At 36.4% G+C, this 25,516-nt stretch overlaps 2 protein-coding genes across 2 annotated transcripts; one reads left to right on the plus strand and one right to left on the minus strand.

Annotated features, from left to right (window-relative positions):
* The first annotated feature begins 1,471 nt into the window (after nt 1-1,471).
* Nucleotides 1,472-19,095, plus strand: LOC127947089 (fatty acyl-CoA reductase 1). The gene is made up of 12 exons (XM_052544022.1): nt 1,472-1,652; nt 4,813-5,033; nt 5,255-5,430; nt 6,512-6,691; nt 7,732-7,909; nt 8,006-8,050; nt 8,161-8,288; nt 8,400-8,467; nt 11,495-11,666; nt 14,919-15,048; nt 15,273-15,400; nt 16,884-19,095. Exons 2-12 carry the CDS (start codon nt 4,845-4,847, stop codon nt 17,044-17,046), a joined length of 1,557 nt encoding a protein of 518 aa, XP_052399982.1. The 5' UTR covers nt 1,472-1,652; nt 4,813-4,844; the 3' UTR covers nt 17,047-19,095.
* Nucleotides 19,096-19,693: 598 nt separating this feature from the next.
* LOC127947260 (dickkopf-related protein 3) lies at nt 19,694-25,221 on the minus strand. The gene is made up of 7 exons (XM_052544257.1): nt 24,935-25,221; nt 24,178-24,303; nt 23,936-24,016; nt 21,797-21,889; nt 21,086-21,230; nt 20,331-20,481; nt 19,694-20,003 (listed from the first exon to the last, which is right to left on the minus strand). The coding sequence occupies exons 1-7, from the start codon at nt 25,136-25,138 to the stop codon at nt 19,946-19,948; spliced, it is 858 nt and encodes a 285-aa protein (XP_052400217.1). The 5' UTR covers nt 25,139-25,221; the 3' UTR covers nt 19,694-19,945.
* Between the last annotated feature and the right edge of the window lie 295 nt (nt 25,222-25,516).

The raw sequence follows: 25,516 nt of genomic DNA on the forward strand, positions 1-25,516 counted from the left end.
GAAAAAGATTTTACAGCCACTTGTGATTCAGCTGGAGGAGAAAAGCTACTCCACTGACAAAGATGTTTCCCTCAAGGACCAGAATGACCTTTCTCTCATAATTCAAATCTTTGCATTAATGAAGAAAATAAGCTCACCAATTACAAACATTTCTGAAGGGAAATGGACATTATTTGTTAAGTTTAATGTTTGTATTTTGCAGATTTCTTATTGAGCTTGCCATGCTCTACGAGTTAAACTACAGAAACTCTATCATCTAGTTTGATTTCACACATTTTAGACATTCAAATAAAGATTTGTGAATTCATGAACTAGAAAAAACAACAATGCGAGTTCACTCTGCCTTGCCTGTGTCAGAGTATTTACAGAAACCAGAGGTCTAATAACAGTAGGGAAGCTCTTCTTGATACAAAAGACAGTTGTAGCTATGATGGTGTGACGCTCACCACTGGCTACACCAAAGCAAACAAGCATGGGGTCCTGTCATAGAACTGTCAACACATTTGTGCCTCTGTCTGCAGAGAACAAAAGCCGAAGGCTAAAGTAATTCTTGGAAAAATCATTTTAGACAAATTGACTCAACCAATGCCACAAATGACCACAAACAGAGCCTTATGGGGAGAGAAAGATAAAAATGCATATGCTGTTTGATCCCAATTGTCAATTGCTCCATGCTAATTTAGTCTAGCACAACAGTTCTGGAAGTAAAAAATAATGCTCTTTTGTTCCGTGATATCCAACAGGAGTCCTTTGAGCCATGTTACCTGGCAACCACAGTTAACCACAGAACAGCAGTTAAGATAAGCCAGAAAAACCTGAAATTTTTCTGGCTTTTTTTTTTTTATGCAGATTTCCAGCATAGATTTTTTTGTTAACAACCTCTGCTCCAGTAGTTGACGGTAAAATAATTGGCTCACTATGTTTTTAAACGAAAGAAAGAAATATAGGCTAATCAGATACGTTTCAGTGAAAGCCAGTGTAATAGAGTTACACTGGAAGCTGATTCATGTCATGTTAAGTGACTTGAAAATCGTTCAGACAGACAAGAAAATTACTGGCAATGTAATGGATACATCAGAAGTATTTTGCTCACATTTAAGGAAGTGCCATACTGCTTGTAAGCAAATACTGGGGACCATACTGTCATTCATTTACTTTAAATAATTTTTCATTCATGTTGTCCAGCATAGGTCACACATTTTTTGCCATTATTGTTATCTATTCCTTCTTGCAACACATTTTTAAGGACTGAACTACAGGCTACTTCCACACTGGTGCTTTATGCTATTGGGTTTTACAGTAACATTTGAGAGCCAATATGTTCCCTTGAGGGATTATGGAAAAAATCCTACAATTATACTCTGAAGAAGAATCTGTGAATCTGTCAAACTCTCACAAGCGAATGTACACTGGATATTTCTCATGTGAATTCATTTTACAAATAGGATCACGAAGTGACGTTATTCCTCGCGCGTGGTGAGTTGTGACGTCGATCCTGTTCTGAGACGCATCATTTGGCAACCCATCACAGTTCCTCTCCGGCGAAGCTAAGCTACAACCCTACTGCGTTTGCCATCACTGCTGGATAGAGCACTACAACCTTAGGCTCGCCAGGCAAAAAAATAGCGCGGGAAATATATTAAACATCTCAGGTAAGCGTTCGAGTGCTTTAGCTGTTTTCTTTGTTGCCTCGTTTTTCCTGAGCTCAGAATTGAGTTTGTACATTTTTAGAGAGTGAATGCTAGCTGTTAGCACACTTTCGCATGCTGGGTTTTCAGCGCCGGTGTGTAGGAAATCCTCCCTGAAAGACGCACCGCTGGAAAGTAATGTTTCATCTGCTGTTCCGAGTGTTTACAACAATTGAATGTCCAGGGTTATCGAGAAAATATTTTTTGTTCCCTTGTCCAATTGGCGCTGAAATTACCAGTGGATTTTACAAATACGTAGGCGTCAGTTAAAACTTATTTTCATTGTATTACAGTCTGTATGCTTTATTAATAATTCGCAGTTATTAAACATAAACTTATATTTATTACCTTTTACTTATCTATTGTGTGCATCTATTTAATATTAATGAACATTTCCCTCGTATGCTTTCAAAGCTCTTAGAAGAAAAACAATAAATCTTACTATCTGTGCGACCAGCGAGGTCCAAAATGTTTTGTTTTAGTTAAGAGAACAGGGCGAGTGACCTTTTTATGAAATGCGAAGAATATGTCATTTTGGCTCGCGCTCAACGATTATGATTCATCCCGGTGATTCGAATCTTGTGAGTTAAAAGATTTGATGAGCTGATTCGTTCATTCACTCTTTTTCTGCGTGTCACGGCGTTATGACTATTTTAAAGGATGCGTTTCCTGATGATTCACTCACCCCCATGTCATCCAAGATCTTTATGTCTTTCTTTCATCAATCATAAAGAAATTAAGGTTTTGACGAAAACATTTCAGGAGTTTTCTCCTTTCTGGTTCAGACTCCATACCAAAAATGACCCTCACACATGTTCTCTTTAATAAATGAAAATATGATGGCCATTTTGTTATAATCCTTGGTTGAAGTAGTGTGTATTATCCAATTTTCCCGTATATTCAAATATAGCTAGTCAGGAACCAGTCTGACAGCTTATTTGATTTTTGTCTGTATCCCTGGTTTTTCTACTTCTAGAAACAGCTAATTGCATATTTCTGCTGTTTCATTCCCACGATTGTAATTTTTATGAAGGTCACAAGACACAAAGGCAGTGCAGTCTAATGACAACACCATTTTATTTACTGTCACTGTGTCTTTGAATCTGGACTTAAATAGTTTGTTGTTGTATTTTTTTTACTTTATACAAAGAATATAGAATATTCAATCCCATTAGCCTTGAGTACTTTTATTTAGGTTCTTAATGTAAAGCCTTTATATTAAAGCGCTCCTGACTGCCTATGGGTCATTCTGTTGTTATTACTGAAGTATCTGTTGACATCTTATTGGTTACAGTAGTACAATTCCCCAGGTGCCCCTGTGCACAGCAGCTGGCCATGTGACACATGAATTATTCATACTGAGGATGTGGGATGTAGGATCAATTTGCATCTGGTGTACATATAAGTGACTTGATCATGTCAGATGGCCCCATAGGATGGCTATATCTCCAATCGGTTCTTTCTCAGACCAGCTTTCAAGTGTTAAAAAAGGCCAGCTTCTCTATAGGGACTGAATTCTTTCACCCACAGTCCCAGAAGTCCCTTTTTAGCTTTGCTCCCTGTAGTTGGACGCTGTTTAATGCCAGTGCCACTGCAGAGGCAGCTCTGGGTCCTTAGTCACAGAAGTGCTGAGTGGCTCTTGAAAAGAAATTGTACCGCACAACATCTTGTCTAACCTTCTGAAATAATCCACCTGACCCCTACACTTGAACCGGCATTCAGTAAGTGTCAAAATAACCCATGCACTTCACTAAATGTTTTGAAGAATTTTTTTTTTAATGCAGATTGTATCCTGATAGTTTAGGGGCGGGAAAACAAGAATTTGCTGCCATGCAGTGTGTGTTCTTCTGTTTGTGCAAACTCTGCCCGTTTGGGGTGCATGTGGAACTTGGCACCAGTGTTATATAGCAAACAATGCGAGGCTGCAAAAACAGCTCATCGCTATCATTACCACTACTGAGTGTCCTGATAAGTTTACGGAAAGGATCGTATGATGCGGCTGGATGCATCAGGAAGAAAGTGGCAGGCTGAGATTGAAACACCTTGTATTGGGTTGAATGTGTGTAAGATATGTGAAAGTGAGCCTTAAAATTGTCAAATGCAGAATAGATCAGATTACAATGACTTCCTATATCTTTTTGATCACTTACATGCATTTTTAGGCCTTGCAAATGTAAACATTTAGTTGCCAGTTCTACGTTTTAAATTTGTCAGTTAGGTGAAAGGTTATATGAGATTTTGTCAAAATTGCAAGAATGCAGTACAATCTAATAATCTGTCATTGATTACCTGTGTGTTTTCCTTTGTGAATTTAAAGGGTTACTCCACCCAAAATTGGAAATTTTGTCATTAATCACTTACCCCCATGTTGTTCCAAACCCGTAAAAAGCTCAGTTCGTCTTAGGAACACAATTTAAGATATTTTCGATGAAAACCTAGAGGCTTGAGACTGTCCCTTTAGCCCCTTTCACACTGCCATTCCGGCAAATACAGGGGTAAAGCGTTCCTGTAATTGTTTCCTGGTCGCTAGATTTGGCACTTTCACACTGCCAGTGATGACCCGGTATATGTGCGTGCTTTCACACACAACCCTTGAAGATCCCGTAAGGACACGTGACATCAGCGCGTGACGTGTAATGTCCCTTTTCTTTATCTTTTATTTTATTAAACATTAACCCAGTATCTGCTGTGGATGAGCTGTATTGACTTGTTATCAGTGGCCAAGAGATAAGAATAATAAACCTGTGTATTTTGTTGTGATTTTACTATGCCACTTAATTTGTTGAATCAATTAGTGATATGTAAAGCTCTTTGCGGTTAATGCACCGTAATGCCATTCAGGAGCACTTCTATCGACCCCAGCAAGTCAGAATCCAGCTGCGGTCCAGGATAGTAATACAACACCACTTCTTAAGTGGCCATTACACATTTTAATTAATAACATGCAGTAACTGTGGACTGAGATCTTAACAGGAAGGGAAGGAAGTGACCTGCATGAAATTTACCGCAGACTGACGAAACATTTATGTTTATGAAGTTCTCTATTTGGGTTAGAGCCCTTGTGAAATGTGTGCGTATATGCAGTCTGATACTATGTGATAATCTTTCTGTTGGTGTTTTTCAGGGGTGTAACAGAGGAGGGAAGGTGCACTCAGGATGGTTACCATTCCGGAGTACTACGAGGGAAAAAATGTTCTCATCACAGGGGCCACAGGCTTTATGGGGAAAGTACTTCTGGAGAAGCTGCTACGCTCTTGTCCTGGTGTCAAAGCTGCCTATGTCCTTGTCCGGCCCAAAGCAGGACAGGTGCCCAATGTCCGAATTGCTGACATGATCAACTGCAAGGTAGGTGCAGGTCTGGAAGATTGCTGGAGAAAAATCATGGTTTGGGCTTTCAGTTCTCAATTGAGTTATGTGCTTCATGGCTTAAATTAAGGGTAAGGCTAGGCTATACAAAAAAAAAGTACTGTATAGTTTACAATTTTTTTCCCCAATCAGATGAACAATCTTTAACAAACTGACACTTGATTATGGTGAAAGTGATCTTGAGCCTTTAAATGTTTCAGCTTTTTGACAGACTGCGAGAGGAGCAGCCCGATTTCGCAGAGAAGATCGTGGCGGTCAACAGCGACCTGACGCAGCCAGATCTGGACCTCAGCATAGAAGACCAGGAGACCCTCGTGGGCTGCATTAACATAGTGTTTCACTGCGCTGCCACCATCCGCTTCAACGAGCCTCTGAAGTAAGTCATAATCTCCACCCACAGGACGGCACAATCGGCATCATCCACAGATACGAGTTTAGATGCTTCTGACACTTACAGTGTCATGTAGCTTTAAATCATGTATTCACATTAAACCTATATTTTATTAATGAAATAATCATAATTAATAATTCAAATGCTGCTTTTTTTTCCACTCACAAAATGTTTATTATTAATACAATGATTTCTTAATAATAATAAAATTTATAGTAAGTAATATTAAAAACTCATTATATTTGTCTTCACTACTTTATTATTTGTATTATTGCTATTATAATCATTTTGTTAATGCTAATAATACATTTATTAAGGATACAAAAAAATTTATTACTATTTGCATTAATAACAGTTTTAACAATTATATTATTAATTTACAATAAATCATAATTTTATTCATAGTAGCGTTAGTAATTGCAATTAAAGTCCTGTCATTATTATTTAACCTTTAAATATTGTTATCAATGTATTATTATTATTAATGCTAATAATACATGTATTGTATCATTAATTATAAATATTATTTGTATTTATGATCTTATTATTAATAATAGTCACAGTAATAATATAATAATACTGTAATTGTGTTTTTTTAAATGTAAAATATTATTCAAATAATTTGCATTAGTAATATATTTCTGCTCAAATTCTTGGGTCACTGCTACTTTTTATCAGCTCACACTTGTAATGTCAAATTAAAATGAGGTCAAACTGCAACGCTGGGCATTCATTACTTGCTAAAGCCTTGTTTATGCTTTAACGTGAGTGTGGAATGAACCACTTGGCTGTACATCCACAAACGCTTGTAAAAATGTTTATGCATTCTTCACCTGACTTATATATTATGTATATATTATACTTATTACTTATTTCCTTAAATTTCTCTTATTCAGTTTTCATAGTAAGTTGAAAAGTTGAAACTACACTAACTGCAAGTTACCGTGATTGATGATTTATTTTGGTTAGGTGGTTTTGTACAAATCGCAGCAGGTCAATCTTAAAGTTAATCAGATCTGCTCAGAGTCACTGCAGTTCAGGTTTTTTTTCTGTCCCTCTGCTGCAGAGATGCCATGCAGTTGAATGTACTGGCCACGCAGAAGATGCTTAACTTGGCTCACAGAATGAAGCATTTGGAGGTGTTTATCCACGTGTCCACAGCCTATGCCCACTGTGACCGAGAGCTCATTGAAGAGGTGGTCTATCCTCCACCTGTCGATTACAGGAAGCTCATAGACACACTTGAGTAAGTCTTGGCTCTCCAAAACATTCTTCTTGTCTTTGTTCTCGCAAGCACCTTCCTCATCATACTTAGTCTAATAAATAAATATGTCAAGAACATATACACAGTACAGTGTATACATATACATAGTGGCTGTTTTCACACATAACGCCATACATTTAACAATGCTTTCCCAGTTAGAGTTCATGCATAAACCCATTTTCAGAATGCTTGCAAGATATCTCTAATAATTATTTGATTTTTCTTTTTTTCTTTTTTTCTGAGGGTTACTTTATAATGTAATTATTTTGTTTTTCATGATCATTTTCCACACTCTCTTATTTAAGTATTATTTATATAGTATAATCTTTTTTTTTTTTCTTTTTTTTTTTTTGAATTAGCTTTTATTTTTATATTTTCAGTTCATTTTGATTTTATGTGCTGAATTAAGTTAGTATTTTGGATATAGTATAGTATATACTTAGTATTTAATATATAATATAATGTAATATATATTTAGTATAATTATATGTGCGTGTGTGTATATATTTATAAGTATGTGTGTATATATTTATATGTAAACATATAATTTGTTTTAGTTGTATTCATTTTAGTTCTTTTACTTATTTCAGTTAGTTGCAACATTTCAAATTAATTTTGTTTAACCCACATGTTTAATTGCTTAAAGTAAAATGAGTGTGTGTGTGTCTGTGTGTGTGTGTTTATATATACATACACACACACAGAGACACACACACACACACACATATGTATGTATGTTTATATTTTTCATTTTTACAATTTTTCTTTTTTTTATATTTATTGTAATCTTATAATCTTTTAAAAAATAAAATCTTTTAAAATAGATTTTATGTAAAAAAAAGAAATAAAAACATTAAACATATATGCAACAAAAATACTTTAACTACAAAACAGCTCAGAAATAAGAAAATAACACAATGACTATTGAAGCTATTTCAAGCAGCATTAACTAGATGAGACCCTCTCATTTATTTAATTTTTTTGCTCTCCCTCAAACTCCTGGATTTTTATGATGCTGACAGGTGGATGGACGACAAACTCGTCTCTTTAATGACACCGAAGCTTATTGGTGAGCGGCCTAACACATACACTTACACTAAAGCCTTGGCAGAACACCTCATCCAGCAGGAGTGTGGAAACCTCAACATCGCCATCGTCAGGCCCTCTATCGTAGGAGCCAGCTGGAAGGAGCCGTTTCCCGTAAGCATGCTCATTTCCATCCTCCCACTTAATAAAAAAAAAAAAAAAAACCTGTTGAATTTTAAACACCACTCTTTCTTTTCCTCTCTGTCAAAGGGCTGGATTGATAATTTCAATGGGCCAAGCGGGATATTCATTGCTGTGAGTGGCCACTTTGATTTTTAGTAGATGTAAATGCAGTGGCATTTCAATTTGTATGATTGTTTATTGGTACCTCATGTTAAAAGCCTTTTTTTTTTTTGGTTGTGCAGGCAGGAAAGGGGATTCTACGAACAATGAGGGCTTCAAATAACGCTGTCGCTGATCTCGTGCCAGTCGATGTGGTCATAAATAACACTTTGGCCGCTGCCTGGTATTCCGGTTCCCAGAGACATGCCAGGTCAGACTTCCACACGAACACCAACAGGCACTCACACACGGATCACTGGGAAATAAAGTCATGGAATAAATGCTGCTGGTTTTCTGACAGTAACGTTTATCTCCATCGCAGGCCGAGAAGTATGTTGGTGTACAACTGCACGACGGGCGGAATCAATCCCTTTCACTGGGGTGAAGTTGGTATGGATCACTTTTACAAACAAATCGCTGCTTGACTCAAATATCCACAGTGGCCTTCAGTGCTTCATTATTCCAGTTCCATTTTCCATATCGACTGCGAATCAAAGAACTTGTCACATTAAATGAAAGAGCGTGAGAAAAGTGACATGTTTGAACAAGCGTTTGGATTTAGTTTCTTTTGCTCTTATATGGGAATGGATTTAACTTTGATTTGATTATTCAGGCTTACATTTCGGACAATTCTCTTCATAGCTGTCTGGACTCCACTGAAGTAGGGTAGAAGTAGGAATGAGTTATGATAACCATTAGGGCTGCGCGATGTGTCGTTTAAGCATCGATATCGCGATGTATGAATCCACGATAGTCACATCGCAGGATGTGCAATGTAGGTTGTCGTAGTTGATCCGCTATTCATTAACTGTACGGGCCAGCTGCTCCCCAGATGATTTCATATCGCAATATATATCGCAGAAAAGTAAAATATCGCAATATCTTTTTTTCCCAATATCGTGCAGCCCTAATAACCATTAGTTGGATGAGTTATGAACGGTTTTGTGATACCATATTTTTACAACCTTTTATCATGTTGTGAACTTGAAATCTGGTTATAGATCCGAATTTATCCACAGTATATGGAAAATTCAACATGGTAACAAAGTAATTCTGTGTCCTTGATAAACACTGTAAGTTCTACATTTTCATTTCTCAAAAAAAGTTTTAAATTTTTTTATGTAGTGGACAGAAGTATATTATTGAATTTTATGGATTTACAATGTAATTAGGTCAGTAATTTTGTTTAATGATTATATAATGTTTATTTCTTATATCAATAATATCTTAATATAAATTGAATCTATGTTAATGACTTAATTATAGGGGTGCAACAGTCTTGATGCATCATTTCATACAGTTACATTTTATTTTACCTGCTAATATATGGATCTTATCTGATCTTTATTTAAAAAAGACCTTTTTCCACAGAAACATTTAGCTGTATACTGCAGCAAAATGTGCCTTATTTTTAACATTTTGCATTGACACACACCAAATACAGTATGTCTCAAAATGAGATTTATATTCAAAACTAGCTGTAAAGCCTGTTTCAGTGAGGAATCCTCAGTGTCTTTGATTTGTTAACCCTGTTTAAGTTGTGAAGCATCTCCCTTATAATTAAGCCTGTATGAGAATATGCCCCAATGCCTTTGCTGCTGTTGTTACTGTTATGACAACAAACATGTCTAGTGAGCTCCTAAAACAGGTTTCACTGAAATTCAGTCAGACTGGAGATATTTATAACTGCTTACATCAGAGACATTAGATGACCCACAAGTGTGTACTGAACCATGCTGTACACATTTTCTAGTGGCACCATTTCACCCATAGTTAAGGCGGGTGTACACGGTGCGAATTCGGATGGTCGGAAGAACGTATGTCCACGCACACGCCACGAGTGAGTTTATCTGAAAATTGTACGGACGAGATGATATACGACACGATTTTACAACCCGCAAATTCCAGAAGCAATCACACGAAGTTGATAGACGCGTTCGACTTGAAGCAGCGATGTACAGAAGGATCAATGTATGACATTAAAGTACCGCGAGAGCGATAAGCGAGCACACTTATCCAATGCATTCGAATCGCTCTCGCGGTATTTTGATGTCAAACAGGTGATCATTCTGTGCGTGCAGTGCTGCTTCAAGTGGAACGCGCCTAATATAACTGCTCTCCCTCTCTCATAAATGCATATCAAATATTGATACGAGCCGTGACTGTTTCCTACACGTACAGGTTATTTTTCAGCAATAGGAAACCGGGACGTTTGTTTACCCTGTGTGTGTTGGTTTATAAATATCTGAAATAGGTATTGCAATGTAAACATGGTTTGTGAGGACAATTCCTGTGCCCTCGTAAACCAAATGGCTTTAAAAAAAATACTATATGGTATTTAATAGAAATTTTAAACATGCATATTCCGTGATGGATAGAGGTATGGGGATGTGCAGTATATGGAGAGTCCCTGTAAACTACATATGCGTGTGTGAGCAAGAGAGGGCGAGAAAGAGAGAGAGAGAACTAAAAAGGCATTGGAATACGTTGCTAGAAACATCATACAGCGCTCGCTGTTCCTGTCAGACTTCAGCTGCCGTCTTCGTCTTTCTTCTACTGTGGTTTTCCTAGTTTGTGATTGGTCAACTTCAGATAAATCAACAAATCAGCTCGTTCAACAGCACAAATGGCACGAATTCAAACCGATAGCTCACGAACTTTTTAGACATGTTTAAAAATGATCGGGAGGTCGGGAAGTGCTCGTAAGCCACTCTGCTCGGCTCGTAATTCATCGCAAATGATACGAGCCGCGACCATACGAGAATACGCGATTTCCACACGATTGAAAAAAAAATCGCATGCGAACTCGTACGACAGCAAAAATCGCACCGTGTACGCCCACCTTTAAATAGTTAAAATACAAACAATATTTGGTTATAATCAGCATTGTGTTGCAGTTGGGGTCATTCTTCTATCACTAACATGACTCCACAAAAAGGATTTTTTTCTGCTGGCCCAATCAGAATAGTAGTTCAGATTTGTGGATGCCCCTCCCATTTTTTCCTGTCCCCAAACCACAGAAAGCTTTCATTTTTAATGTATCAGACACAAGTGTTTGCGCTTATTTCCTAAATTAAGAAATATATAGTTTTGTATATATAAAAGCTACAACAAATAATTATATAATGTATATAATACTTTTTTATATCCTGAAGTAGTGTATTTTTATTATGTTATATTTTTAGTGTATATATTTAATATATTTCTATGTGTGTGTGTGTATATATATATATATATATATATGATGAATTTTAGAAAATGATTGGCATGATGCTTTAAAATTTATCTTAATACTTTTCCAATTAAGTGACCCCAATGCTTGCGAATGGAAGAAACCATCAAAATGTTGCTTTTTAAACCTGAACCAAGTCATGCACAGCTGTGCCGTTTACTGTTGAACCCCTTTTTGTCTCTTAGAGTACCATGTTATATCCACTTTCAAGAGGAACCCCCTCGAGCAGGCCTTCAGGAGGCCAAATGTAAATCTCACAACCAATCACCTTATCAATCAGTACTGGATTGCTGTAAGCCACAAGGCGCCAGCATTCCTATATGATCTCTTCCTCAGGATGTCAGGAAGAGAGCCCAGGTAAATCCGACCACTTCGCGCCTTTTCCTCCTGCCCCGCTTCCTCCTCCACGCTCGGTCTAGCCATCACGTGTTGCACCCTGTGTCTTGGGCAAGGATGCATAACCCACTCGGAGACTGGGTTCTGCACGCTTCCCGTCCACTTGTGTTTGTGTGTGTGTGCATATCCATGTGTGTGTATGTTTTGTGTAGCTCTGTGTTTAAAATGCTGTTGTATGTTATATGCCTGTATTCCCTTCTGCAGAGTACTGCATAAACATGACGTTCAAGACCAATCCCTTAGAACAGGCTTTCAGGCGCCCCAATGTTAACCTGCGATCCAACCCTTTTACCAATCAGTACTGGACCACAGTGAGTCACACCCTTCCTGCCCTGCTGTATGACGGGTTTCTCATGTTGACCCGTCAGAAGCCCCGGTAAGGTCTTCAGTACCTGCTACTCCGCCCCTTTGTCCTCCCTCCTCCGTTCCCTCACCTCCAGCACTGGGTGTTGGGTGTGGCATGGCCGGCAGTCTGGCTGGGAAGGAAACGCTCTGCCTGGCCATCTTCTTGACTTTATGGCATCGGACAAAAGCTGCTGTTGGACTACCATAAAGTGCATGGAGTCCTGCATGCTTTGTTTTGTGGAAAAAGAGATGGATCCACCCCATAAATCCATCTTTTATCTTTTGTCCCCTCCCTGCCCCCCGAGCCATGCCATTAAGTCTTCAAGAGAGGTTGTTTGATCTGTTCTTGTAGCCGTAAAAACAGTGGAAGTTGGGACTGACAGTTTGGTCAACACAGCCTGCACTCACTAAGCAAGTCAGTGCTCAGTTGAGATCAGATACAGGCTTTTTGCACTAACATTTTCATTGATAAAAGCCAAACTGTTCAGAGAACAGCACTCATAAATAATAGGGCTAGGTACCAAACTCTCTGCTCTGACAATTTGTTTAACTCAGGTGTTTTCAAACTGGCATCCAGAACTCCCGAAAGACTGCAAGAAGAAACTAGGGTTTTATTTATGACAATGTTTTATGCCGTATATATATATATATATATATATATATATAAAGATATACCGTATTTTCCGGACTATACGTTTTGTTCGTAGTTTGGCTGGTCCTGCGACTTATAGTCAGGTGCGACTTATTTATCAAAATTAATTTGACATGAACCAAGAGAAAACATTACCGTCTCCAGCTTTGAGAGGGCACTCTTTGCTGCCAGAGATGCTGCTCCGTGCTCCTGTAGCCTACACTGAGCGGTATAGAGCGCCCGCTCGCGGCTGGAGACGGTAATGTTTTATCTTGGTTCTTAGTTCTACATAAATGCGACTTATAGTCCAGTGCAACTTATATATGTTTTTTTTCCCTCGTCATGGTGTATTTTTGGACTGATGCGACTTATACTCAGGTGCGACTTATAGTCAGAAAAATACGGTGTGTGTGTATATATATATATATATATATATATATATATATATATATATATATATATATATATATATATATATATATATATATATATATATATACCATATTTTTCTGACTATAAGTTGCACTTGAGTATAAGTAGCATCAGTCCAAATATATATATATGCTTTAATTGCTATATATGCGTTTTAATTTCACATTACTATTTTTATTTTTTATTCAGAATTCCTGTTTTTTTTTCTTTTTTTAATCTTCAATGTCTTAATCTCAATTATTCATATCTCAATCTGTATTACAAATAATAATACATAATACAAATTTTCCTAAGAATATTATAATCATTTGGGGGTCCTTGGCGTTAAAAGATTTGAAAGCCTCTGGTTTAATGAACCAATATAGAAATTATAAGGTTACAATCCTTCTAATTAAAAAAAACTAAACTAAACACTGGAAAAGGGGAAATGTTGGATGCATATTTGACAATTATCCATTCATGCAAAAATGCTTTTATTAGCAGGGAGTAGGTGTGTTTGGTACCTAGAGATGAAATAACTGGTTATGCACCCTAAATCTGATGTGTTTCAGTTCAGTGTGGCTTTCTGCTTATGCAGATTCTACAAATTTGATGTGTATTGCTGATATGCGTCTGATTTAAGGTGCAAGTTTGTATATAATTGAGGTTTTGAAGGGTTTTAACACCATGAGAATGTTCTGAATTTGATTTTTTTTTTCTTTTTAAACAAGATAATACAATGCATGTAGTCATTCCCTATCCAACCAATAAGAGATCTTGATGGGAAACTGGGCGTTTCTGGACATTTGCATTCAACTTCAACAGTGCTTTGTCAGGAATAAGCCTGAAATTTGGCATACTTGTACATCTGGTATAGTTTATAGAGGTACAAAAAGCATCACACAGAAAGAATCTTAAGTACACAAATGCGCCCAGGTGCCTTTTAAGATCCTGCAAAGTTTGAAAAGTGTGATAATTGTTCAACCGAATCATGGGAATCCACAGTTGTTTGCCAACCGTTTGTGGTTCAGAAGGGCTGTGATGGGATCTAACCTGAATCAAATACCATACGGGGTGAAAGGGTTGGAGACATTCTGCAATTATTACTAACCGAGGAGTATTTGTTTTGCTTTTTTTGTTTCTATTTTAAACAAATTTTTATTTTATTTTTTGTTTTACTTGTTTAATCTTATTTTTTATTTATTTTTTTGTTAAATTGTATTCTATTTCCTTGATCTTTATTTTATTTTTTATTTAGTTTGTTAAAAAAAAATATTTTTCATTTTTGTTTGTTTCATTTTACTTTTTATTTGCTTATTTATTTTGTTTTTATTTATTTCAATTTTATTTAATTGTTTTGTTTTGTTTTACTTTTTTTTTTTTTTTTTTTTTTTTACTGAATCAAACCAAAATATTTTGCTTAATTTGGGAAAACTAACCTGTGGAAGCCAGTTTTTTGCCTCAAAGAAAAAAAAAAGAAAGCCACTTCCGATTTTATTTCTTACATTTATATCTCACAGCGACTTATTTCTTAGAATTGATACTTTTTTTTTTTACTATGAGGCAGAAATGGGCTTCAATATTAACCTGATGTTTTTATATAGTAGACCATAGAGTTAAATGTTTGTTACTTTTGTAATTTATAAGCTGTGGTTTCTGTCATAGTCTCAGTCACCATCTGCTATTACTAAACTGCTTGCCCTTTAAATGAGAGAATAAAAAGCTCAAACTACATTTCCAGTCCCCATCAAAGCTCATCTGAAGCTAATGCTCACGTCTCTCTTTTTCTCCCGCTCGCTCCTTGCGTTGTATCTGTGGTGACGCAGGATGATGAAGACAATCACTCGGTTGCACAAAGCCATGATGGTTCTGGAGTACTTCACGAGTCACTCGTGGGTGTGGAACACGGACAATGTTACCATGCTCATAAACCAGATGGGACCTGAGGACAAGAAGGTGTGTGTGTTTATGTATCAATACACTCAGTCTGACATGGGCACAGTAACATGAATCGCTTCTCTGATTCTGAATCTTGTCGCTTAAAACATCTCAATATGCTGTTTCAAAATTGGAGGTTTTATGTGTTGTCAATGAAACATTAATTTAAGCGTCTCATAGCTCTGTCGTTTATTAATGCTTGAACTCAATGAATGTCTTAAGCATCTTTTTTTTTTGTTCAGGTATTTAATATTGACGTCAGGCAGTTACACTGGGCAGAATACATGGAGAATTACTGCATGGGCACTAAGAAGTATGTTCTCAATGAAGAGTTATCAGGACTCCCAGCGGCACGCAAACACTTGAACAAGTAAGTATTGAAGTTCTCTAGGTTACCTTCAGGATAACTGTTATTCTAGAGCGACTATCACTCTCATGATAGCTTCTGCACTGTCGTATGCAACTTCTCAACTCTGTCCCATTCCCATGTGGGACAGAGACATAAATATGTGTTTGATGAAAACACATTTTATAAGTATTCCTAGATGTGCAAATTCATGTGACACTTCCTCACTTTTTGGTAATTTAACACTCGGTTTTTAGTGTGTGCGTTACTAACAATGCGTCATATACAGTATTGAGTGTAAGACGTTTTTAAAACTGAACTGTCTTCTATTTAAACATATGTGACCATGGACCACAAAACAGTCTTAAGTGTAAATTTTTCGAAATTGAGATTTATACATAATCTGAAAGCTGAATAAATAAGCTTTCCATTGATGTGTCTTTTATTAGGGTCAGACAGTATTTGGCTGAGATACTATTTGAAAATCTGGAATCTGAGGGTGCAAAAAAATCTCAATACTGAGAAAATCGCCTTTTAAATTGGTCCAAATAAATTCTTTGCAATGAAAATTACTGATCAAAATTACAGTAGGAAATTAAAAATATATCTTCAAGGAGCCTGATCTTTACTTAATATCCTAATGATTTTTGGCATAAAAGAAAAATGTATAATTTTGACTCATTTAAGGTTTTGTGGTCCAGGGTCACATATTTGAAAATGTAATTTATTCCTGTGATGCTAAAGCTGAGTTTTCAGAAGCCATTTGTCAGGCTTCATTTTCACATGAAAATATTCCAATATGCGGATTTGCTGCTAATTTATTATTATTATAAGTTCTTATTAGTAACCATGTTAAAAACATTGTTTTTGCTGCTTCATATTTTTCTGGAAACACTAATACCTTTTTTTCAGGATTCTTTGATAATTAGAAAGTTCAAAAGAACAGGAATATTTGGAATAGAAATCTTCTGTAATAACTTTTGATTAATTTAGGCTACGTTTACAATAGTGTGTTTTTTCGTTTTAAAACATAACTTTTGCTACGGTTACGCCTGTCATTTACATTACCTGGGGTTTTCGACCCTTAAAACGGAGACTTTCAAAAACGCTGCAGGCCATTTTTGATTGAAAACTCTGGGGTTGTGTTTAAGTGTAAACAGACCTAAACTGAGAATTTTGAAAAGGAAGTACATGCAAGAATGGTCATGTGACCTGCATTTTTGGTGTGTAGTGTGGACAGAACGTTTCTGAAAACGAAGTGAAAACGCCAGTGTAAATGATCATTTTCATTTCAAAATAAACAAATAAAACAAAAACACACTAGTGTAAACCGCTTTAATGTGTCCTTGCTTAATAAAAGTATTCATTGCTTGCTTTCTTTCCTTCAAATTCTAGTGTGTCATAGTTTCCACAAAAACATCAAGCAGCAAAACTTATTTCTGAATGGTCATGTGACACTGAAGATTTTATCTTTTTGTCACTTTTTCTTTGTCTTGTTTTCCTGTAGGCTGCGGAACATTCGCTACACTTTCAACACCATCTTGGTAGTGTTAATCTGGCGCATTTTCATTGCCCGTTCTCAGATGGCCAGAAACATCTGGTACTTCGTCGTCAGCTTGTGCTTCAAGTTCCTCTCCTATTTCAGAGCCTCCAGCACCATGAGATACTGAATCCACCCCAACTGTCCTTTCCCACCCCTCTTTCCCACGGGCTATGCACATACTTCTGCTTTGCGACACTCTAGAATCTGAGGGTCAAGCGTATGGGCGTAATATCCGCAATCCTCCCCTCCTGCGCAAGTACGTCAACATCACCGGGTGCAAGTGCACTCATCTGCTATGTAGAAAGCATGAATTTTCAGGGCTCGAGGTTTAAGAAGCTCTCTCAGCACAATGAGAGCGAGTGTGTCCACGCCGAGCACGTTTGAGCACTTATTTGTACCTGTTCCGCCTCCTGAACGCAAACAGGTTTTGGACAACTCTTGATTATTATGGGTTACATACCAGTTCATACTTGTTGGCGGTATTGGCCCCTTTCCAACTGTAATCAACGAAGCACAAGAAGAAGAAAAAAAAGAGAGAGATGGCTTTGTCTCAGCTCTGTGCCTACAATTCAATAATAACCTTCATGCCCAATGTCTTTGTTAGATTCATGGCTTTTGCCTTACATTTTTTCCGATACTCTCACCATCTTTGAGATGAAAGTTATTAACGTGTCACCAAAAAACTAAGCATCTCGAGTGTCTGATTCCAGGCCTTATGTTTCTCCTCACAATGTCGCCTTCAGTCAATACCAAAATGTCATTTTGAAATACTTTGTGTACTACTTAATGATTTTTGTCAAAGCAATCAACTGCTTTTAGTAAATTATTTCTTTGATATTAATAAACTTGTTAGTTTTCCTTTTAGAAATGCTAGCAAAAGCAAGCATCAGTTTGTTCACCTGCTTAAACCTTTTAAGAATTATGAGGCTTATCAATAAACATGAGCGGACGGCATTTGCGTCGACGGTTCGTAAAGCCATTGACGTTATACAAACGATTTACAGATTTGTTCCGCTTATGATTAAAGCGTGATAATTGTTTCTTGCCATAACTTATTAGTGTTCAGGTAATGGGCGTTTGTACATAAAACATGTCATCTTTTGTGTAAAGCTGTGTGAGAAAACCAAATATGTCAGCTTATATGTAGGCTAATTTCGTGTATTTACGTTCTTTAGCGCTTTGAGTCCATCATATCAGAGGAGGGGATGGATAAATTTAACTGGACTGGGTGTTTTTCTTTCCTTTTTTTCACCCAAATTGTTCTGCGAGTTGTCAATGTTGAAGTAATGTAAAATAGCTAATGGATATATGTTTTCTAAATCATTCTATTTAGATAAAGCGTTGAAATTTAACTTTATCTGCTACCAAGTATTTTCCATGTTTGAAATAAATAGGAAGTGATTGTTTATGACGCAAAATGACAAGTGAAATGAAGAAATGAAAATGCACCATATAGGCTGCTTTTATGGTCACACATGCTTCGGATCACAATGTCAAGTTATGTTTGTCATACAAGCCAATCTCTTTGCACAGCTAAATATCATGCCAGGAAACGCTAGATGATGGATATTGTTACTAACTGTGTGGAATATAGATTAAGTATTCTGACTTTTCTATTAATGATGAACTGATTAAAATAAAAAAAAGCACTTCTATGAGGATCCATATTTTTATGTGGGAGTTTGAGTGGAATAGTGATTTTTGAAAACCAGTTCTATGTATTCAAGGTCTCATTAAGAGTATTTTTTTTTTTTACCACAAAATAGGGTCAAATAAAACCAATATATAGTATGTTTTTCCACATAATACTGTAGTTTTCTCTGTGATAGGTAAAATAGGTTTCATTGGGTTTCTTGTGTGTAAGTTCACCTCATGTTTCATTTCCCACAGCATTTTATAACGATGATATAATTTTTTTTCTTCCTTAAGATCAAGCTTAAGTCAGGCCTTGATGGGCCAAATGTAGATTGTTTTCCTTTATTTTGTCTGCCTTATGTACTTTTTGTTAAATCTCCTGTAACAATCAAGAAATGTGAACTATTCTCTACTATGTCAAGCGGTCTGGTTTCTGGGAGAATTGTAATTGCCACATTAAAATGTCAGTGGAGGGTAAAAAATAAATGGGTGCCTTTTGTTTGTAAACCAAAAGAAATTAAGAATAAACTATGTGAACTTATTTTTCAGTTGAATGGGTCATAATTAGCTATTAACAATTTATATAATTTAAACGAATATCTTAAGACTTGCTGCACTAGGAAGTAAAATATCATTTTAAGCCATACAGAATCTGTCAGGTTTTAATGATAAATCTGTAAAACGTTTACAGTCACATTAGTGTGAAAATTAGCCAGTAAATTGCTTGCCTCATCCATATCTACCACAATTCAATACTGCCATCTGCTGTTCACATTTCAACAAGCAATTTAAAGCTGCAGTCAACTTTTTTGTGTTCAAAATTAAGAAAATATATATCTAGAGAATAGACCATGAATTCATTTTCCTGAATCAATCCAGTACACCTATAATAACTCTTTATATCCGGACTATTTCAGACTGGCTCGGGGAGGTGCCGCTGCGGAGTAGCACAGTACCTGCGTGATTCATTGACTTAAACCGAGAGAAGTAGCTCCGGCTACAATGTTCTTCCGCAAGACGAATGCTGTTCTGTTTATTAACCGCTAGACTAGAGCGTCAAAGTTATGGACTGCAGCTTTAATGTTTGCTTTTAAACATTTGATTTTCAAAATAAGTTCAGAAGTCAGGGAAAAAAAAAGTCTCATAAATCATATTTATTTGGAAGGAATATAATGCCCAGCTAGGTCCACATATTCAGGACATTGTCATTGTCTTATCAAAATACTATTTAAAACATTTGTAATTCCATTTTACATAGTAGCACACAAATTACACAAAAAAAGGTATAAATTAAATCTACTCCTATTGAATTAGGAGGACAAAGGCACTTTGATGTTACAAATAGAGTCCAAATTACAACACTGTTTAATGTTCAGTTTGTTTGGGAGCGATCAGTCCGCATTTCCTTCACCAGAAGTGTTCCTCTCATCCACACACAAAGATTTATTACTGTAACATAAAACAGATGAATTTGAGTCTTTTTGTTCTCTGAAAAAATATTAAATAGATATGCAGTACTATATATATATATAGAGAGAGAGAGAGAGAGAGAGAGAGAATTTCTTGGTGACCATAGTTCATATCTGATTCATGCTGCAGACTAAAATACCTAGATCTTTGTCTTACCAGCAAGCTGCAATCTGACTGGGTGGCTAGATTACAGTTATAAAAAGCACAGTCGTCTATGCAAATGTCATTATTTTCATGCCAAACTACTTTAGCTGTAACACATAAGCTAGACCTTTGCAAGGAATATTTGTGAAGAAGCTGTCTCACTTGAGAGGCTGGCAGTGCAGGCCTGCAGCACAGGGGCAGTGCTCCCGTGGCCCCTCCTCGTCCCACAGTAACAGATCCATCAGCTGATTGGGGTGACTGTGGCAACCCTGGCCTTCCTGTGGCTTGGGGCGGCACACGGGGAAGAGCAGGGCTGGAGAGGAAAAAAAAAACAAAGAAACATTAAAAAGAGGAGGGTGGGAGAGACAGAGACTACGGAGAGGTACACCAGAAAGGAAGAAGATTAGGATGAGATGAACAGGAAATGTAGTGATATATCAAAACCACAGCAAATGTTGTTGGTTTTTCTCTTGCAAATGATTAAAGCATATCTGGGAATGCTAAGAAAACTGAGGAACGTTGTGAACCGAGTGGGCGAGGAGTGCAATTCTAAATCCAAGGAAACAATTATTTAGTACTTTGAAGGGAAATCTGGACTGGGAGGCCCAGTGAAACTGGATATTTTTCAGATGTTTTACTGCATAACTAACTGCATATTGATATCTAACGTGGTTGTTTATACAGTCACTTCTATGTCTCAAGGGCTGATTTTTTTATTAAAACAAAACAAAAACGTATTTTGGTTATATGAAACTTAAAACATTCACTTATGCCTTTTTTTGCTACTTTTAAGATGCATTATATTTATAGGATTAGTTATATCATCGTCTCAGACTTTTTAACACGGACATCTATCATAAAAATCATGAATTATTTGAGTTGTAAAACTATGGTAATCTAAACAAAGATTTACGAACCTTTGTGAAAGGCGCAGCAGTGTTGAGGACTGCAGTCGCTCTGGTACTGACAGATTGTTCCAGACTGTCCTTGAGTTCTGTTCTGAGAACAAACACCCCACACACACAGCTGATCTCCACAACACTCCACGTCCTTCGTGCACTCCTGACAATTCAAGAAGCAGAAAAGGAATTTATCATTAAACATTAGCAATTTAACAATTTAATATACACTATGCACAAAAAAACTATATAAAATTTAAATATAATTCAATAATTATATAATAATATATATATAATAACTTTTAAACAACACACATTTAAATAGCATATAAAATAGCAATAATTATATATACACTCATATATACTCATATATATACTAAAAATATAATTATATATATAAAAATTAAATGAAAATATTTATATATATATATATATATATATATATATATATATATTCAAAATATAAGTATATATTTACATATATAATGTATATAATTTACACATTAATAAATTCTAATCGAAACCATTTTAAACAATCAATATATACACAATATTTTACAAATTACAATATAAATACAATTATAAATCCATAAAATATAAAAACTTTACTTTTTAAAATTTTATATATATATACAACATTTTCAGATGTAATTTACATGGAATATACATGGAATTAATACATATAACATATCTGGATGGATGGATGTAGTGAACAAAATGAGCACAGACCATATTAGTTGTATGGCACAGGACACATTTGGAGGTGATGATTTCATACAGGCAGAAGCTGCCGTCCCCACAGTCCTCATCAATCATGCACTCCTGAATGAACAAGAATGAACCTGACGTATATTACAGAAACACTGTTATTACACTTACAGTTGAGCAAACATCCCAAGGATCCCTATTAATTCAATAAACCCTGCTGGTTGAGGATATGACATCATAATTCATAACATAGAGCACATCGTTCAGTCACCATTCACTTTCACTATATAGAAAAGAGCAGCGTGGACATTCAGCTAAATGTCTTCAACTGGGTTACACGAAAGAATGTCAGTCATAGAGGTCTGGAACGACATGAGGGTGAGTACATGATGATGGTGTTTTCCTTTTTTTCTATTTTGGGGGAACTTTTTCTTTAAGCAACCTACAGCAGTGTATCTTAACTATAGTTTGGAGACAATGCTGTAGGTTGCTTAAAGAAAAGAAAATACTATAATAGCAAGTTTTGTTTTGGACTTTAGGTCAGGAAATTCCAATGAAGTGTTTCGCCTCCCAGATAGAAATTCAGTTGGGGACTAAAAGTAACTGGAAACCAAATTTTGGTTGCCTGGAACATCCTCCTCATTATAATGTTTTATCAGAAACAGTCATTTGTGTGCTTGTACTTTGTTAGGGCCGATTGAAACTTGATATGATGCACATTTTGTGACTTAAGGAAAAGGTGGGAAATAAGACGTAATATGTTGAACATTTACACTGTGCTGAAAATATTTACAAACAAACTGGATGAAGAATAGAGAAGTGGCCTGTGGTGCAATATAGACAAACAGGAGACAAACGTCGACATCGGCGTCATAATTAATTCCACATTTACAGAAGTGGAGGTGCAGAAATCCATCTCAGTACTTGACTCCTGTGAGAGCTGTAACAGCGAACAACCACTCAGCAGTCAACATCAGAGCCAAGCTACACCCTTCACCTCAGAGTTACGGCTAGGGCTGGAATCGATTCCGAGGCGTTGGGAATTCCATCAAGGGAATTCCATTTTAAGTTCAACAAAGCTTATCTATGGGAGTCTCTCAAACGGAAGGCTACAGCCGACAAAGGCTGCACACATTTAAATTAACGAAAATAAACAGAAATAAAAAGAGTCAGTACTGATCAATTGAATTTTAGGATGTAGATATATATATATAAATTGATTCCACTTGGTTAGATGTCTTGTATTACATGTAATAATCTATTTACTGTTAATTTATGGGATACATTTTGCAATAATGAATGGTTTTATATTTTTATCCCTAACATATAATGCTTATCTTTTAACTGTGAGCTCACATTTGCCGCTGTGCAAGCTGAGAGAGAAACCACTAAGTGCTGCCTCTGGCACTAACTCTCCACCACACATTCCCATTGCACCAATTACCATGCATTTTTTCCAGCTGTTCTAATTTCACCATTTATTGTCATGGAGCCAGGAGACTGTCTGGCCAAAGAGCCTCTAATGACACTGCCGCCTGTTAAACTGTTGTGGAAATGCATAATGACCATACATGTAATGTTTTTACTCTGGAATAAGATATAATGCAGTAGATATTATTTATTTCAATGAAAAGCTGTTCGACAGAGTTAGACTGTAATTCAAAAGAACTGGAAGTAAAAACATCACACTTAGGACCCTCTGTTTAGAAAAGTCTCCGTAATGATGTGCCACGTGTTTCCCAAGAAAACAGAGGATTTTAGTTCGATGACTGGTGAAGTGGAAAATCCATGTTGGTTTTAATAAATAAACTCGCATTAGCAGAGCAAGGTTGTGGGTTCGATTCCCAGGGAACGCATGTGCCTGAATGCACTGTAAGTCGCTTTGGATTAAAGCATCTGCTATATATATATATATATATATATATTTTTTTTTTTAATTTAAATTTAACCATGTTGCCTAGTTGACGACAAACTCACTGCAGGGTTCATAGCGCTGCCCAGAGTGACCAATGCACCCAGACCAATGTTTACTTACCAGGATGTCCACTGAACGTTTTATATCCGTTTAACAATCCAGACCACTTTTCAGAAATTAGATTAGCCTACATACGACAACTTAAAGTGATAGATATTAAAGTTATAGATGATAGATAGACTCACGTGATCTACTTCATTCCAACGTTCAGTGTTCTGAATGAGAGTTCTGGAAAAATTAGTCTTTCCAGTTTTATCATCTGTTTCCTAGAGGAAAACCAGGCGTTAGTTATACAAGACATAGCAATATACAAAGGCACGAAGACATATAAAGACAGGGCAATTCTGTTAATGCAATATAGTGTATATAAAAAGCTAAATCAGATCCAGTACAAGCCAATAAACGGAGTAGAATAAGTAAGAAATACCTTGTCGATTCTCTCTATCAGTTGAACAGTCCGATTTCCAACCTTGATCACTGTCGTAGTTTCATTGTGAAAACTGTCTGGAAAGTTGCGTCCATGTAGCAACGATTTTGAAGACTCATTCTCCATCTGATTCAAATAAGATTCATAGTAACTTATGTGAATGTTTTGATTGTGATTCCAAACTACATGTTGCAAAATCGGATATAAAAATTACGATTGATTTTAGCGAATCGGTTCATTTCAAAGAATCAGTTAAAAAACGACTCGGTGGCATTACATATAACGTGTGTGTGTGTTCGAATAAATTGTGTTAATAATGCTATTTGTTGAAATTGTATGTTCCACGGTAAGGTTTTTGCTCTTTTGTTGATTTTGACTGCTTACATTGTCCTCATTTGTGCGTCGCTTTGGATAAAGGCGTCTGCTAAATGACTAAATGTAAATGTAGTTTGTTTTAGCAATAAACTCGAACTCAAGCAAAATATACTTAAAATTCCGCTGAACACTACTAAAATTAATCTACATCGGTAAACATTTTGCACATTTTAAAACAATTGTTATTTATTAAAAACCATACATGTTGACTCGGTTCGCTCAGATGAACCGGTTTGAAAAGAGCCAATGAAAAGATTCGACTCAAAAGAACAATTCGTTTACGAATCGGTCAGCGATAATCATCCAGTGCATTCAAAGCAGCATGGCGCAAAACGAAATTCACATGTTAATCTACTAGGATTGTTTTTTAATCTAGTCATACCTGGTGAACAGCCTCCTCTAGTTTTTGCTGCGTGTCCTCCATCAGTTTTTCCACTTCCCTGAACATCTCGTTTAAAGTGGTTTGTCCCTGCGCCAGATGCTCCTCCAGGGCATCGGTGATGTCCAGGTGTGCCCCTCTGTGAGTGTGAACTGATCTGCCCACCACAAACCACGCGCTAAGGGATAATATCACAAATTTCAGCATCGTTCTGTGCTTAGCCTAGTCACCCCTGGCGGGAATCACAGACCCTGTCCGTGCCTGGTATGTGGATTATTTGGAAATTTGTGAGGGGGAAGAAAAGACCGGAAAGGTTTTGGCTTCTGATGGTTCAATTATTAAAGCGACAGCGCACTGGCTTTTAAAAATCATGGAAACAAATACAAAGTAGAGCTATGCTAGCTCGACAAAAGCAACTGTGTTTTTTATTTTAATATTTTAGATTATAATTGATGTGATGGCTGTCATTACACGATTCAGCAGCCATTGCCCCAGTCTTCAGTGTCACAAAATCCTGGGACTTTATTTATTACTGGTTAATATTTTTATAGAACCTGTGATTTACTTAAGAAAAAATAATAATAA

The sequence above is a fragment of the Carassius gibelio genome, chromosome A25, assembly GCF_023724105.1.
Source record: "Carassius gibelio isolate Cgi1373 ecotype wild population from Czech Republic chromosome A25, carGib1.2-hapl.c, whole genome shotgun sequence".
NCBI classification, from domain to species: domain Eukaryota; kingdom Metazoa; phylum Chordata; class Actinopteri; order Cypriniformes; family Cyprinidae; genus Carassius; species Carassius gibelio.